The sequence below is a fragment of the Ovis aries genome, chromosome 18 (assembly GCF_016772045.2).
Source record: "Ovis aries strain OAR_USU_Benz2616 breed Rambouillet chromosome 18, ARS-UI_Ramb_v3.0, whole genome shotgun sequence".
NCBI classification, from domain to species: domain Eukaryota; kingdom Metazoa; phylum Chordata; class Mammalia; order Artiodactyla; family Bovidae; genus Ovis; species Ovis aries.
In genome coordinates, this window is record NC_056071.1 from 13,556,969 (window position 1) to 13,571,902 (window position 14,934).

Consider the following 14,934-nt stretch of genomic DNA (forward strand, 5'->3'; position numbering starts at 1 on the left):
ACGTCAATTATATTTCAAAAATAAAGTAAATGATAGAAATAGAGATGAGATTTGAGAGCCAGAGGCAGGGTTTGGGAATGGTTCAGGGGGAGGGGAGTGAGGAGTCGGGGGGCGGGGGACAGGGAGTTAAATGAAGCTAGTTAAAACGTATAAACCTCCAGTTATAAAACAAATATAAAATACCTGCTCCAATACTGCTAAATCACTGATAACAGAGGACACTCACTGGCATTTACTGAACTGTGTCAACTTTTGTTGTTTCGGCTTTATACTAATAACACTCAAGTTCCAAAGAGGTAGTAACAGGCAGTTTTGGTGAGGTATGAACTCGAATTCAATGTGCAGTCAGGCTGAAATGCAGGAGGGAAGTAGTCAGCTATAGTAACAAACACCAGCATAAGTAAAGCAACACAGTTGTTTTTAATTGTGTACAAAATTACTCTCGAGTGATTAAAAAACAAAACACTGTTTCTTCCCTAAAGGAAACCTCTTCAAGAAATCCAACCAAGTTTTAAGACTCCCCCCCCCCCCAAAAAAAAACCCTTAAAAAATTGATGCTCTGATCCAGAATAAAATGACCAGATGTCACACAGAGGAGTCACTTAATATTTACGTCAGGAACAAGCCGGCTATGCTACATTTTATGTGTGAAAGGACAGGAGTCTAGAAACAGGTGGTTTTAGGAGGTGCGTCTCACAATTGTCAGGGGTTTAACTGCATATGGAAGGAGGTAAGTAACCCAACCAATTATGAAATCTGTGAGTTTCACATACTGTCGAGTAAAATACAACTGAACTTCCAGATTCACCTCTCAAAAAACTTGCTAAAAATTTTTATAACTAAAGTTCCTCATGAAATAGTTTGCCCACCTTCCTGCAATTGCTTAACCTTTATTAAAGATGTTACACTCCAAAAAGCCAAATATCAAATGGAAACTGCAGGTTTTCAAGACAAGAATCTAAAAGAAAGAAAAAAAAGATTAACCAGCACTTTTCTTGCCATTTCATGACATTCTGCACACAGGAGGAAAATCCATAGAAAGCGCAATGAAGAGACCTAATACTCCGCTTCTTCAGTAAGTTAATCGGCTCCAAGTAGCATGCACACAGTTCAGAGATTAAGGATATATCATAATATTCATTTTAATTCACACAGTAATGTCTATGATATCTACTACAGAGCAGTTTACATCCTAGAACACAACTGCAGTGTTACTTCTCTTTTAATTTAGGACATTTAGCAAACAAAATTTTAATGTAACCAGAATTCAATCACAAAATATAGGAAGAACAAACCTTTCTTCTTGCCTTATATTCACCTTAAGTTGCTAATATGTTCAGTCAGTTCAGTTCAGTTATGTTAATGATCTTCAAATTCTAAGTACTTGTCCCTAAGGCTGTTAAAATTTTCATCATATATATTTGAGCATATAACTGAAGTATCATTTACAGAATATTTGATGAACAAGTTTATAAAACAAACTGAAAACTCAATTTCACCTGAAAGTTTCAACAATTCCTCCTGAAGAACCAAGACTATGCGAACCTACAAAACCAACTAATAATGTAGTAAATTTTACTCTACAAACTTGATTCAGAAGAAATTCACGATATGCCCAGATAAACATTTCTACCTGCACTCAGGAGTTCCACCTCTGTGGAAATCATATTTTATTCTATAAAAAAAAATCTTAACTATTGCCAACAATCTGATATTCCACTTACTGTTAAAACACACCCAAAAGCTTGGGGAAAAAACTATACACCGGGGTACGATTACAGTACTGACTACAGACCAATACTGTCTTTCCTCTGTGCTTAAATTCATTACTTGTGACCAAACTATAGTCATGGTTGGTAAGCTATGATTATTTTTTTAACCAGAAATCCTTGCAAGGGTTGCTAACAAGGCAGACCATGAGCATCATTGTAATATTTTAAGAAGTTTACCAGGACTGGTAAAATTTCCAGAAGATTTTACCAAGGAATTCCACTATTGCACATGCTCCGGGAGTCACTATTCTTTAGCAAGTGCTCCAACACTTACAAAGACTTGTCTCCTAACATTTGTTTATAGTAATGAATGGCTATTGATATATTCGTTTCTTAACCTAATATTAGTAGACTAATAGTTTTACAATTTCCTAATTATCCCTTAACAATAAATCACTTTGCACATACTGACCTGAGTTTTTCTCCATCAAATGTCAATTGAGAAAATGTTTGGTACCAAGTAAAAATGCACGGGGACAAGTTCAAATAATCTTCCCTTTGTTTATGAGCCATGTGTTAAACAGCAGCTGTAACACCATTAACAACTTTCCATTAAAATAAAAATATCTCAACAGTGAAACGCTTTTGGTCAATGGTTACAAACTCACTAATTTCACAAGAAACATACACCAAAAAAAGAGGGGAAAAAACCCTCCAGGATATGAGAAAGGAAAACGAAAATTGTGAAACACGCAGGCCCTTCACTTTCTACAAAAGCAGAAGCCGCTTCTAAATCAGGAAAACCATTCCTAGGGTTGGGCAAAGAACACACGCCGCAGGGTGGAGACAGCCACGGACAGGGCGGAGGACGTCGCCGGGAAAGGCCGCCCACCGGAAAGTCCCAGCCAGCGTCCCTGCCCCTCCCCACCCCCCGTGCCCCTCAGCTGGCGGCTGGTTCCGCGAAAAAGAACGACCCAGGCTGCGCACGCAACCTAACGTCATTGCGTACGCTCCTCCCTGTGGCGAGGGACCTGACGTCACGGGGCGGAGCCTGCCCGAAGGCCGCCGCTGTTGACCCGCTGTTGCCAGGCGCGCGCACAGCCAATCAGCAGTCGGCGCCGGCGCCGGCCGGCCTTTGAACTCCGCACGGCAACTTCCTGCTGTTTGGCGAGTACACAGTGCAATGCAGTATGTCTGTCAGCGCTGCGGCACAAAGGAACAGCCATTTTGTGACTGAGCTGGACCTGCACCAAGATGCCAGGGACTCAGAGCTGCTGCCTGCGCTAACTACCAAGCTGCCCTTTATTTCAGTACCAAAAAACGAAAAGGGGGGAGAAGGGCAGATGTTTTGGTAATTCGGGTTTCAATTTGCTTTAGTTTCAGTCTTCTCAAAAAAATCCCGACTCTTAAGAATTATCATCATCATAAAATGGCTGCCACTTAAAAAACTCCCTGTTTCAGTTCACAAGCAACTGCATTATGCCAATTTCTAACCATCACCAGCCTTTTAAGAGTAACAACTAAAAGGCTGATTTAAAAAGCAGATTTTGCCCGCAGCTCAGCTTATCAAAGTAAATCTGGTTCAAAGGCAGAGGGTTTGGAGATAAATTTTAATAAACTTTTATGATAAAATCAAAACGCAGCGTCCTAGAACACAGAGCTCTTTGTGCACACTTGCACTCACTTTCCCTTCCCTTCCCATTATTTGGTATTACTGAAGTCACCCCCACTGCGAACGAAGTGTGTGATCCTCATTTCTCTGTTCATCCCTAAAACTTTGTTCCAAATACTTAAAACTTAGATACCAAATCAAAACATTTTTGAAAGTGAACTTTTAACCTTCAAAAACCATGATATAGAGTGTAACATTATACTTAAGCATTAACTTCAAAAGAGTAACAAACTTACATAATGACTATTAAGTATTGCTATTATTTCCAAAAACAGGAAAATACCAGATCACATTCAATTCTCCCAGGTCCTAAAGTAATTTCACAGACCAAAAAGTTTACTTGACCTGCAAACTCCTCCCTTCCTCTGATGGCTCAGGCTGCAAAAGTGATTTTTCTAATATTCCCCAAACACTAGACTTTGTGCCATTGAAACTAGGTCCTTATGGAGAAATTCTGAAGCATTAAGGAACCAAGTACTAGCTATGGTAAGTCAGTTTTAGCTCACTTAAAAATAACAATTTACTACAATAAAACATCACTAACATTCTCTTGGCTTTACAGTTTTTAAAGGAAGTGATGTCATAATTATGTACATGTATTAGTATGCAATTTAGGGGGAGCAGTAATTTAAAACTCCATCTTCTTTTCAAGGTGTCTCAAATATTTGACACTCATCAGGTGTATGAATTAAAATATACTTGACAAAACATTCAAAAGTACAGTGCATGCTACTAGTTAAGCTGCAACCCCATAACCAGAAGAAAAATACATGGCAACCTGCATGTCATTTTCCAGGTCAGAGTAAATTATTCAAAGAATAACTAAACCACTTAATTTTTTTAAATTAGAAAGCAGAGTCTGATCAATGACGTTAACCACAAACCTTGCATGAGAAAGCCAAAACCCATGTGAGATATGCAAATCATACACTCAAGGGAGTACCAATTTTAGGTATTGAATCTTTAATAATTTGTCAAAGATTCCTGGGGATTCCTATGTCTTCAAGTCACCATCACTTTTCAGAAAAATCAGTTTAGAATCAGTAGTTTTCTGTCCTAAATCTTGCCTAGATAATTACACGGGTAATTCAATTTCAAAGACAGCAATCCAAACTGTGTGACAATTCAATTTGCAAAAGAATTTGGAAAGGTATTTTTCAAAGCAAGGGTGAAAATATTTTAAGTCTTATAACACAAATAAGAATTCAACATTAGAAATAAACCATGTTCAAAACTTTCAAATCACTCACCTAGTAATATATATTGTTTATAAAAAATTATAAAAGTAAAAGCAAACTGGGGAGGGAAAAAATTCATATAAACCAATCAGATTCTTGTTAAATGCATTAATTTAAAATCTGTAATGTGACAGTTCATAGAACACACATCAAGAAATGTATTCATACATATTTTAGAAAATTAATATACAGATGATACAACAAAACATCTTAGAAGATTTTCGTACAACAAAATATCTTAGAGGCTTTATTACTTAGTCACTAATATGGTGAACTCCAACAAATGTGAAACAAATCATGATTTGAACAAACAGTAACATTTGTAAGCTTCAGAAGATAAAGCATTCCAGACGACTCTGTAGAAATAAATCAATAAATTTAAAGCAGCTACAACTAAAATTCGAGGATAAAATACTACATCTACCAACCAGAGAAAATTGTCTAAATATAAGCATACAAATGCAAACCTTAAAGTATTTTAAATATAAAATAAACAATTAGAATCACAGTAACACACACAAAACAGAAGCATATTAATCGTGCTCCAAGATTTCTGTGATCACAGGTTTGATTTCATAAATGCAGGAACTGTAACCATCGAGAGTAAAGGTTTTGATTAAATCTTATCAAAATTTCCTAAAATGTCAACAGTATCAAAAGAAACACAGAGTCAAATAAAAATATAAACTGAGAGGCATCAGTCAAAGGGTCCTTTTTGCAATTTCATTTTAAAATGTACATTTTTTCATTCATATAACTTTCTCAAATGTCTATTTACTATAATTTACTACCACAAGGCTCCTCTATGGCCTTCAGTTACTAGTTTGGGTATCCTAGATTCTTCAAAGAAAAAATTTGCCTTGTATGTAAAATGGTGCAATGCAGCAATGGCTAAACCGACAAGGTCATTTTCCCACAGCACGAAAACCTAAAAACTGAAATTTACTGTCAAAAAACCTGTGGTTTGCAGGAAAGGCCCCCTTGAATAAAGGTACCTTACCTTTTGACTGCTGTAAGAGGCCTTAAGTCACAACTTAACTTTCATAAATTGCTACCAAAAAATTAGGGTGTGGCATATTAGCAATCTCAAGGTCACGCTTTAAAAAACGAACTCAAATTAGTAAAATACTTAAAATAAAACAGACAGCTATCCTTGTCTGTCAAGGTAAACAATGTAAGCTGAGGTTTCCCCAAAAAAAAGAAAAAAGGAAGAAAGTTGATAGCTCATACCTCGATGCATTGCTGTGTAGCGAACTGTCCTCCTCTTGGCTTTTGTCCTTATTTCTCATCATCTTTTAAGTCTTAAATATTAAGGGGGAGGGGGAATCTGTGTTTGCTTTGAAGTCCTGTGCCCAGGTATTTACTGTCAAAAGTTGAAAGAAAGGTAAGGTCCCAGCTTCTATCGATGGCTTTATTATCAGGAACAAAGTCCTGACTATGTAACGATATTGTTATAACACAACGGCGGTAAGCACCAAAAAACAAAGTATTTCTATTTTTTCCTTTAAAAAAGAAAAAACATGATAAACCGAACAGAGGGAATCATCACTATCAATAAGGAAAGTTTCTCAAAGTAACACACTGGATACAAATAACAATCTCTGTATCTTATTGCGTCATCCAGGAATTTCACATATTTACAGAAAATAGAGCAAACTTAAACATGTGAATCTTTTAAATTACCACTAATGATCGTGAACTTACCTGATCCATGTAGTAGGTCCAAAGCAAGAGTCCTATCTAGTAGTAGAAAAATATCAGATCCCAAATAATTAAAAATAAAAACGAAATTCTCCGTTAAAAAGCAAAAAATAAATAATATAATCCTCAAATATGTTAACTGTTCAAAAAAATAAAGCAACAATTAATCCTGAAACGGGTCCGGAAGAAAAAAAACCTCATTAGGAGAGCGCACAAAAATGGAGGTGCGCCATGGCTTCTAAGCTGGAAAAAACAACGACCTGGGCTCTCAGTACGGCTGCTTCTTTCCAACAAGGCACGAAAAGAAAGCTCCCAAAAGCTGCTTTTCTCCCTAAAAAAGGTTCGAATCGACCCCAGTAAGTCACTAGGAGAGGCAGGGGGCTGCGGGGGCCCCCTGAGGCTGCCCGAAAGTTAGGGAAAGTTGCGTAAAGTGAGGCGAAGGCAGGGAGCTGAGCGCGCTCTCTCTAAGGCACAGCCGCCATCTAGAGCCTCCTTCCCAGCTCTGAGCTCTGCCTTTGATTGACACTCTCTACATTTACCCCACAACTCAGGTGATGTACCATAGACCCACCCCTTCATCTCCACCAAAAAAAAAAAAAAAAGATCCTCCATCCCAGGGAGCCTAAGGACCCCTACCCCCACCCCTCCCTGCCCCTCCAGACCACCCCATCAGGCGGAGGGGGGAGGGTTTCTTAACCCCCTCTGGCTCAAACACCCTTTTTAAGCCAGAGAGAAATGTAATTTGTTCCTTTTGTCTAAAGATCTGCTAAATATTTCAGTCCTTGAGCTAAAATAACTTCCTCTCTGGACAGGAAGTGGTGTTTTATCAAGCCATTTTGAAAAAGGGATAATTCTTAGGAGAATATAAAGCTCAGCTTAAGTACTAATCTTTTTAAAAACTACCCCCACCATGGTAAAATGGTTTCTAAATAAAAGCCAAACCTCAATTTCATAAATTAAAATTCAAGTTTTGCCTTCCTTATGAAGCCTAAAAATTATCTCAGGATAAATTTAAGGGGGAATTTTCCATCCCATCTGAAAGGAAGGGGCACAAGAGCGCCTCCCTAGTGTTCAGTTGCATTAGGGCAAAAATTAATGCAACTAGTTTTTATTCAAAAATCTCAACTTTTCTTTGTATTTTCACAAGATTCTTTAACCCATTATACAACCTTGCCAAAACCATACCCCAAAAATTCTCATACCATGCTGATTCAGGCAAAAACAATGTTATTAAATTCAAGAGCATGAAACTACCAATGAAAAAACAAACCCAAGAAACTCCACCTCCAAAACCGACACATGTATTTCAACCATCCCCTTGTATTCCAAATCAAATCCTAAGTATATACCCATTTCAACAATGATAAACTAGTAACAATCTGTCATATCTGATGGAAAAGTTACCAAAGTAACATCACAGGGCAAACTCTCCTACATATCAAAACCATGACATCTACAGAAACAAAATCACTAATGCCAAAACCGAATTATTCAACTTTCTCAACAAGCACCCCAAGAAAACATTTACACATCCAAAAATAATCAACTTTCCTATTCAACGTTATCTGCCAGAACAACACCCTTCCCTCACTGAGAAGCCAACTTTAGATTTATACTCAACAAAAGCAATAATTTGCACCCGGGTAAATGTAAAATCCATAACCAAAACCCAGTCTCAATTCCACACTTTCTACAAAAGATAATTTTGTACCAAAATCAAAATCCAAAATTCCACTTTTGATCTATATAAACCAACCAACTCAAATCAGCCAATGAGAATGAATACAACATTTCCATTGATCACTGACTTGTGTATCCTGGTATTTGACATTAATTACAAACATGGTGTGATTAACATTTTCTCACCAAAACAAAAGCTGAACTATCATTTGTTCTCTATATAATGGGAAAATATAATCAACAACTCATTCATCCAAGTCTGCCACATCCCATGATAGTAACTGAAAATAATTTTAAGTGATTATCGATGGATGAAACTGCAGCATTCACCCAGAATTCAAACAAAAGTTATCAATGACATAGTATAAGCAACCTTATCTTATAAAATCTATTGTAGACATTATTGACACCAAAATGTTAAGTTCTTCTGAGAATACCCTAAGGACCTTCCTATAAATCCAACACCTCTTCACCTAATATTAACCATTAAGCCAAAAGGAAGATTCAGTTTAAATATTCAGATATTCTACAAGATGTTTTATTTATAATATTTAATAAGCATAGGTAAAGGGACCATTTCCATCAAAACATACTAATTCAGAAAAATACTCTATCATTCATGCTGAATTTTGAAGCAAAAGGCATTTTTTTTTAAGTTCATTAAAGTCTCACAGCAAATCAAATATCCTTGTCCCACTGGTTAAGCAAGATGCTTTAAGAAAATATAAAATAGTATTTTACCTGAACAACCATTTTTTAAGGCACAAATAAATTTCCACAACTTTGTAAAAAGACAAATCTTAATCAACCAAGTGAAATATTTTCCAGCACACCATTTCCATTTTACCAGCTTTATTCAGTACACTTGACTGCTGGGCAAATGTAAAGGTCAAAGTGTTATTTAAGGCGACACTGAGTATTTAATGAAACATGAGCTTAAAAAAAAAAAACAAAAAACCCAAACTGAGAAATTTTAAAGTGTTAGAAATTTTATTAAAGTTAACATTCCACAAGGTCATACTCATACAAATCAAACTGAAAAAATTCCAGGCATACAAACTATCATCTGTTAATAATGTGCCATCTTTTTCTCCAAATGTCAAAAATATTAACGATACAAAAAGTCTCTAGAAAGTGAAATTCACTGTCCATTTGTGCTGTTAAGAAACCTATATCTTCATTCATTTCATGAAATCCATGTTAAAAGAACCCTGTCTTGGTTGTATAATATCACAGCACTCTTGTATTAATCCATTTTTCTCAATTCCCCATAGTGGACTGCCATCTTGATTTCTCAGTGGTAGGGTCCATTTGAGACTCTTCAAGCTGACTGGGTGCTTGATGGAAACATTAAAAGAAAAAAAAAAATGCTGTTGGAATATCAACAATCATATTCCTTCAAACAGACAACATCTACCCACCTTGAAGATAAGCTTACCATACATAATGCTTTAATAATTTTGTAACAACTTTAAACTCTAAAATTGTATTATATTAAGTTGCACGTGCTGCACAGACAACTTCTCCTTGAGAGAAGGATGGCAAAAACAGCACACCAGTAACAAAATTCCTTTACTGTCACAGATACAGAGTAACCATAAAAATGTGGCAGTGAAGAGTCACATTTTCAATAGTTAAATGTTGTTATATATCTACATGAGAAATGGAAACAAAAATTCAAATCCAACAATTCTGGAAAGCTAAAGTACAGCAACACTATGGATTCTAAATCTCAATGCAGAAAACTTTCCAAGCTTCTTCAAATAAAACTAAATATGGAAAAGAATCTTAAAGAATTAAAAAAAGGAAAAAAACCAAAGCAGTGGATCATAGCAGTTGTCTGGTGCAACAGATCTTAATTTTGCAAAGGTAACACAAATGGACACGGATAATCTTGAGCTACATACATGAGAATGCAGGAAACACATTCACTAGAAAACAAAATGATCAAAATGCAGAGTGTCTGCCTGTCTTATTTGATGTATCAGATTTCAAATTCAATACAAAATAAAATTATCATTTCAAAAACATCAAATATTCCTCATTAAAAAAAAATAATTGCTTAAATAATTTGAACTAAAGGAATTAAGGGAAGTCAGGGGATTTTACCATTAAATAAATGGCCCGAATTCATCATGATCAAACACAGCTAGAAAAATAAGCTTTAACTCTAATCTTCTCTATACATTTTGCAGCTCTCAAACTAAATTTATAGCAATAAAGTCTGGATGACTGACTTGGAATTTATTAAATACAAGGGCGTTTTTTGCTCATTAGGTAGTTAATACATTCATTCCAAAACTGTAAGGATTCATTGTTGCTGTTGTCTACTATATACAGTACAAAAATCTACTGAATAAATCACATGATTAACCAAGAGATATCACCACTCATTAAACAGATACTGAAAATGAGTGTCACAATATCAATAACCACCAAACGAAAGATATTTCTCCCAAATGTTTTTGCCGATATCTCTCCAGCCTAAAAGGAAAACTAAAAATAACTCATTTATTTCCCAGATCAGTAAAATAGCTTCCACTTGAATTGTTCATTCCTTAAAATTAAGGGACATATATCTCTATATTAAAGTAAAAAGATGAAAACCTTCATTCCTCTTGATTAGTTAATTATAAACCAATTTCTCAAACTGTTACAATGAAGGATCAAGCTCTAAATGAAGTTTGGAATGTAAATACTATTATGATGAACAGTGACATTAATGCATTGATATCAAGTTACAATCATTACAATAGCAATAGGTGCAATTTATTCAATCTAGTGGGCTAAGTGACAAACTCAGTGCTTCATACTCTCCTGCCACAAGGCAAGAGGCAAAATCCATTCCTGACACTATGTAAAATATTAAAGCCTTATTAAAAAAAATTAAAACCATAAAGATTCACAAGGAAGCCAAATGATATTAAAATCATATCAAAATTAAATAACAGAATGCATCATCTTGTGTGACAAAAATAGAGATTAAAAAATATACTATCATCATATTTAAGATGGTAAAAAGCGGGGGGGTGGGGGGGGAGGTGAGTGGGATGAAGAAAAAGATTGGTACTAGAAAAGCCATGATCAATCTGCATTCCTATGAAGCCAATCAAAACCCAGAGTGAGCATTCTGTTAATAAGCAAAAGAGCTAAGTCAAGCATTCAAAGCACTTAAAAGAATAGTCAAGGATTTCAAGGAATTTCAATTTCTTACAAAAATTAAATTTGAAAATAAGTAAAGTTAAAAAAGTGAAAAGGTATGCATGAGTTGAGCCTGGAAATTTCACTGGTAACTAAATTCAGTTCTTCATCTGTAAAACAGAAGTAACAGTAGTACCTACCTTATGTAGCAGTAGTGGTGAAGATTAACATTTATAGCTTTTACATTACCTGGCATATAGAAAGACCTCAATAAATATTAGTTATTACTCCAATATACCAGAGTAACCAAAGTACCTGAGGACCTACAGACTAACCTTAATGAATCAAACAATTTATATTCCAACAGTCATGGTATCTCTGTAAAACCTATAGGGTCCTGGGGTCAACTATTTAAAAGACAAAAACAATTTCTGCTTTAAAGAGAATTTAATGCCACATTTGGAAAAGGAAATGGCAACCCACTTAGGTATTCTGGCTTGGAGAATCTCACGGACAGAGGAGCCTGGTGGGCTACAGTCCATTGGATCACAAAGAGTCCAACATGACTGAGTGACTAACACAATGCTAATGTTGCATTAAAATAACATCAGTACAGAAAACTGAATAGGGTTTAGTATTAAAGCTCTACTACTCCATATCTTTTCAGCAATTTGTGGATTACTGCAAACATACTGAAGAGATGATGGTTTGATCCAGAATTCCATCATCAAACATACTAGCTTCAAGCTAATACTATGAAAAGTTAAGAGAATTTTCCCACAATCATGGTCACTTACACCTTTTTTTGTTTGTTTTAAATTGCTTGTTCTAAGTCAGTTCTAGACAAACTTTTATGGTGAGAAGGTAGTACTGCTGCTACTGCTGCTAAGCTGCTTCAGTTGTGTCCAACTCTGTGCAACCCCATAGATGGAAGCCCACCAGGCTCCCCCATCCCTGGGATTCTCCAAGTAAGAACACTGGAGTGGGCTGCCATTTCCTTCTCCAATGCATGAAAGTGAAAAGTGAAAGTGAAGTCGCTCAGTCATGTCCAACTCTTAGCGACCCCATGGACTGCAGCCCACCAGGCTCCTCTACCCATGGAATCCTCCAGGCAAGAGTACTGGAGTGGGGTGCCTCTTAAAATCCCCAAGTACTGTACAGCCAGAAATTAAAAACATAATATTGAACAAGAAAGTTTTAAATTCTAATTCAGTAGATTTGTTTAAAAAAACATTGGGATACTGTGAAATGAGTTGTTAGTTGAAATGCAAGCAAGTGATTCATTACTGATGTGTTTTAAGAGAGGTTCCCCTAAAATAAACCATTTCCTTACCTCTACTTCTTAGCAAATCCCCATTTTAAAAGTAACAAAACATGTGGGGGACATGGAAGAGCACAAGGAAAATGATGAATGACTCAATTTTTTAAACAAGTGGTTCTAATAAATGCTACAATTTGTTAAAATTCAAAGACTTAATGCAAAATAGTAGGACAAATTGGTACAAAATTACAGTAAGAAGGAGAAATTGATCATTATCATCACATAATTAATCTTCTTGGTACTTATGTCATAATTTCAATCTTCTTTGCACAGCCTTTAAATTTGAAAATGTTTAATAGTGAATTCACATATTCTGTCTTATTACCAAAAACAGCTGGACTCCTCAATAGGATTAAAATACATTAACAAGTCTGGGTCCTAAATAAGGTGGACATTCAAGAAACAAAAGCAGCCAGCTGTTGTTCAGTGTTAACTATGCTGTTCAACTATGAGGGCTAAGAAAATTAAAAGTTTTATTATCAGATCTTCCCCATCATCCCTATTACTTTAAAAGTTGACTACATGTTCATCAAAGATTGAAAGTTGTGGTTTCTTGTAAGTTTTAAGCTTTTACTGAGTCAAAGTTTAGTATTCAAAGCATATCTAAAAGTTACTATTTAAAGCATTATAAACTTAATGAATCTCCCTTCATTTTTAGTTTAGACTCAAAACACTAGTTGACAAATGTTTAACAGCAACTATATACATTAAATTAACAAGTATTTACTGAGCACCCACTATGTGCCAGGCAATTAAAATAGAAGCCATGAAGTCAATAAATTATACTACATTAGGTAAGTTTTCATCTTTGTCCTCACCACCCCCCATTAAAAAAAAATTTTCACTATTTTACAGGTCCTAGTCACCATTTATATAATAGAGGTTCAAACAATAATGAGAAACAGATTATCATATAGAATCTAGATATGCAAATGTGATTCAACAACCTTTTAATAAAACAATTACTAAATAATTATCATACTAAAAAGTTTTGTCAAAAATAAACATATCCATTTGAGAATTCATCCAAATTCATTTATACAGTCCCACCACTCTTTCCCCACTATTTCTCAGATGGTGAGTTAGAAATTCCATAGTAGTAACCAAACCTTCTACACTATCAAGGCAATAACCCAGTGTAAAAAGAACTTTTTGTTGGGCTTTCAAGTTTAAGGAAAGCTCATGATTACTTCATTTATTTGAATTCGTAACAATGAAATCCAGTAAAAAGTATGCTCTATTACCAAGAGAATTCAAGGGCTTCTGAGTTCTATATATGTAAAGCTGACAAAAAACAAGGATCCAGAATAAGCTAGGTTTCCTTACAGGACAAGATACTAAGTATTCAGTGGTTTGTGGCCATTAGCTACAACTACTCTCTACTCAGTAGCTCTCAATAAAGTAGACACAGAATATGTGTAAATGAAACAGCACAGCTGTGTTCTAATAAAATTTTATTCATAAAAACAGAGGGCAATTTACAAACACCTAGATCTACGGTGCAGGTTTTATTTTGGCTGCACTGTGCATGTGGCCTCTTATTTCCTTGACCAGGCATCAAACCCTTGCATGCTGCAGTGGAAGCCCAGTCTTCACCACTGGACCATCAGAAGTCCTAGGTATAGTATTAAAAGCATATTCAAATATGATTTCTTGCCATTTAAACTTTGCCTGAACCTAAGTTAAAAAGGCAGAAAATAATAAAAGGTTGGAGTAAAGTAGTAAGATTTTAATAAACCTGGTACACATCTCACCATATGGGTTTATTTTTGTACTGTTTTGAACCTCACTAAATCCCTGTTTTTATAGACTCATTTACTTAAAATTTCCAAAGTCATATTTAAACTTAAAGAACAGATTAAACATGTAAATTGAGTAAAAACTTACTAAATGCTTCCACCAACATCTATTTCACTTCGGTGTAGAGGCCCCTTAGGTAATTCAGCCTCAGGATTCATACTCCTGCAGAAAGCAAAAGGAATATAATTTTATGTACAGAAACACAAAAATAGATTTGGAAATTTCAACATCTTATCAGAATCAATTACCAGATATGTATTTATAAAGACAGTTCCAAAAGATCAAAAGTTCTAATCCAGAGAATCTTTAATCTGAATGCTCAGAACTTCATCTGTAGAATGTTACCATAAAAACACATGTTAACTCTCAGTCCCCAAGAACTTCCTAGGTAAAAATTTGGGCTCCCTAACAGGCAGTCATGGTTGTTAAAATAGCTGTTTAACAGAGCCAACCTTACTCCTCAACAGAAGTACTTTACCTTCTGGTCCTTCATCTAACCTGCTTTCAACATTTCTAAAGGAAAACTTCCACTTCCAACCTGGCAGGGCCACGCTTCTCAGTCTTCAGTATTACTATAGCATCATGAGCCTTAATCAACACTATTCTTGGATAGAAATCTTAAGCATAATTTCCAACTTTTCTTTACTACTAGTTAAATGGACCTACTCA

General features: G+C 35.5%; 1 protein-coding gene across 15 annotated transcripts in view; it reads right to left on the reverse strand.

Moving 5' to 3' along the window:
• The window catches only part of CHD2 (chromodomain helicase DNA binding protein 2), a 111,709-nt gene extending 104,882 nt beyond the window's left edge, over nt 1–6,827 (reverse strand). For 7 of the 15 annotated variants that reach the window (XR_006056797.2, XM_042235055.2, XM_042235056.2 and 4 more), the window contains exons 1-2: nt 6,327–6,827; nt 2,185–5,985 (exon numbers count right to left, since the gene is read on the reverse strand). Coding sequence is in view for 10 of the 15 variants with exons in the window: in XM_042235055.2 (XP_042090989.1) it covers nt 2,185–2,285 (101 nt within the window). In the remaining 5 variants the exon portion in view is untranslated. Of the gene's footprint in view, nt 1–226; nt 525–2,184; nt 5,986–6,326 lie in introns of those variants that run through there. The other 8 variants (XM_060401572.1, XM_060401566.1, XM_060401567.1 and 5 more) reach the window with 3 other exon arrangements.
• Nucleotides 6,828–14,934: the final 8,107 nt, after the last annotated feature.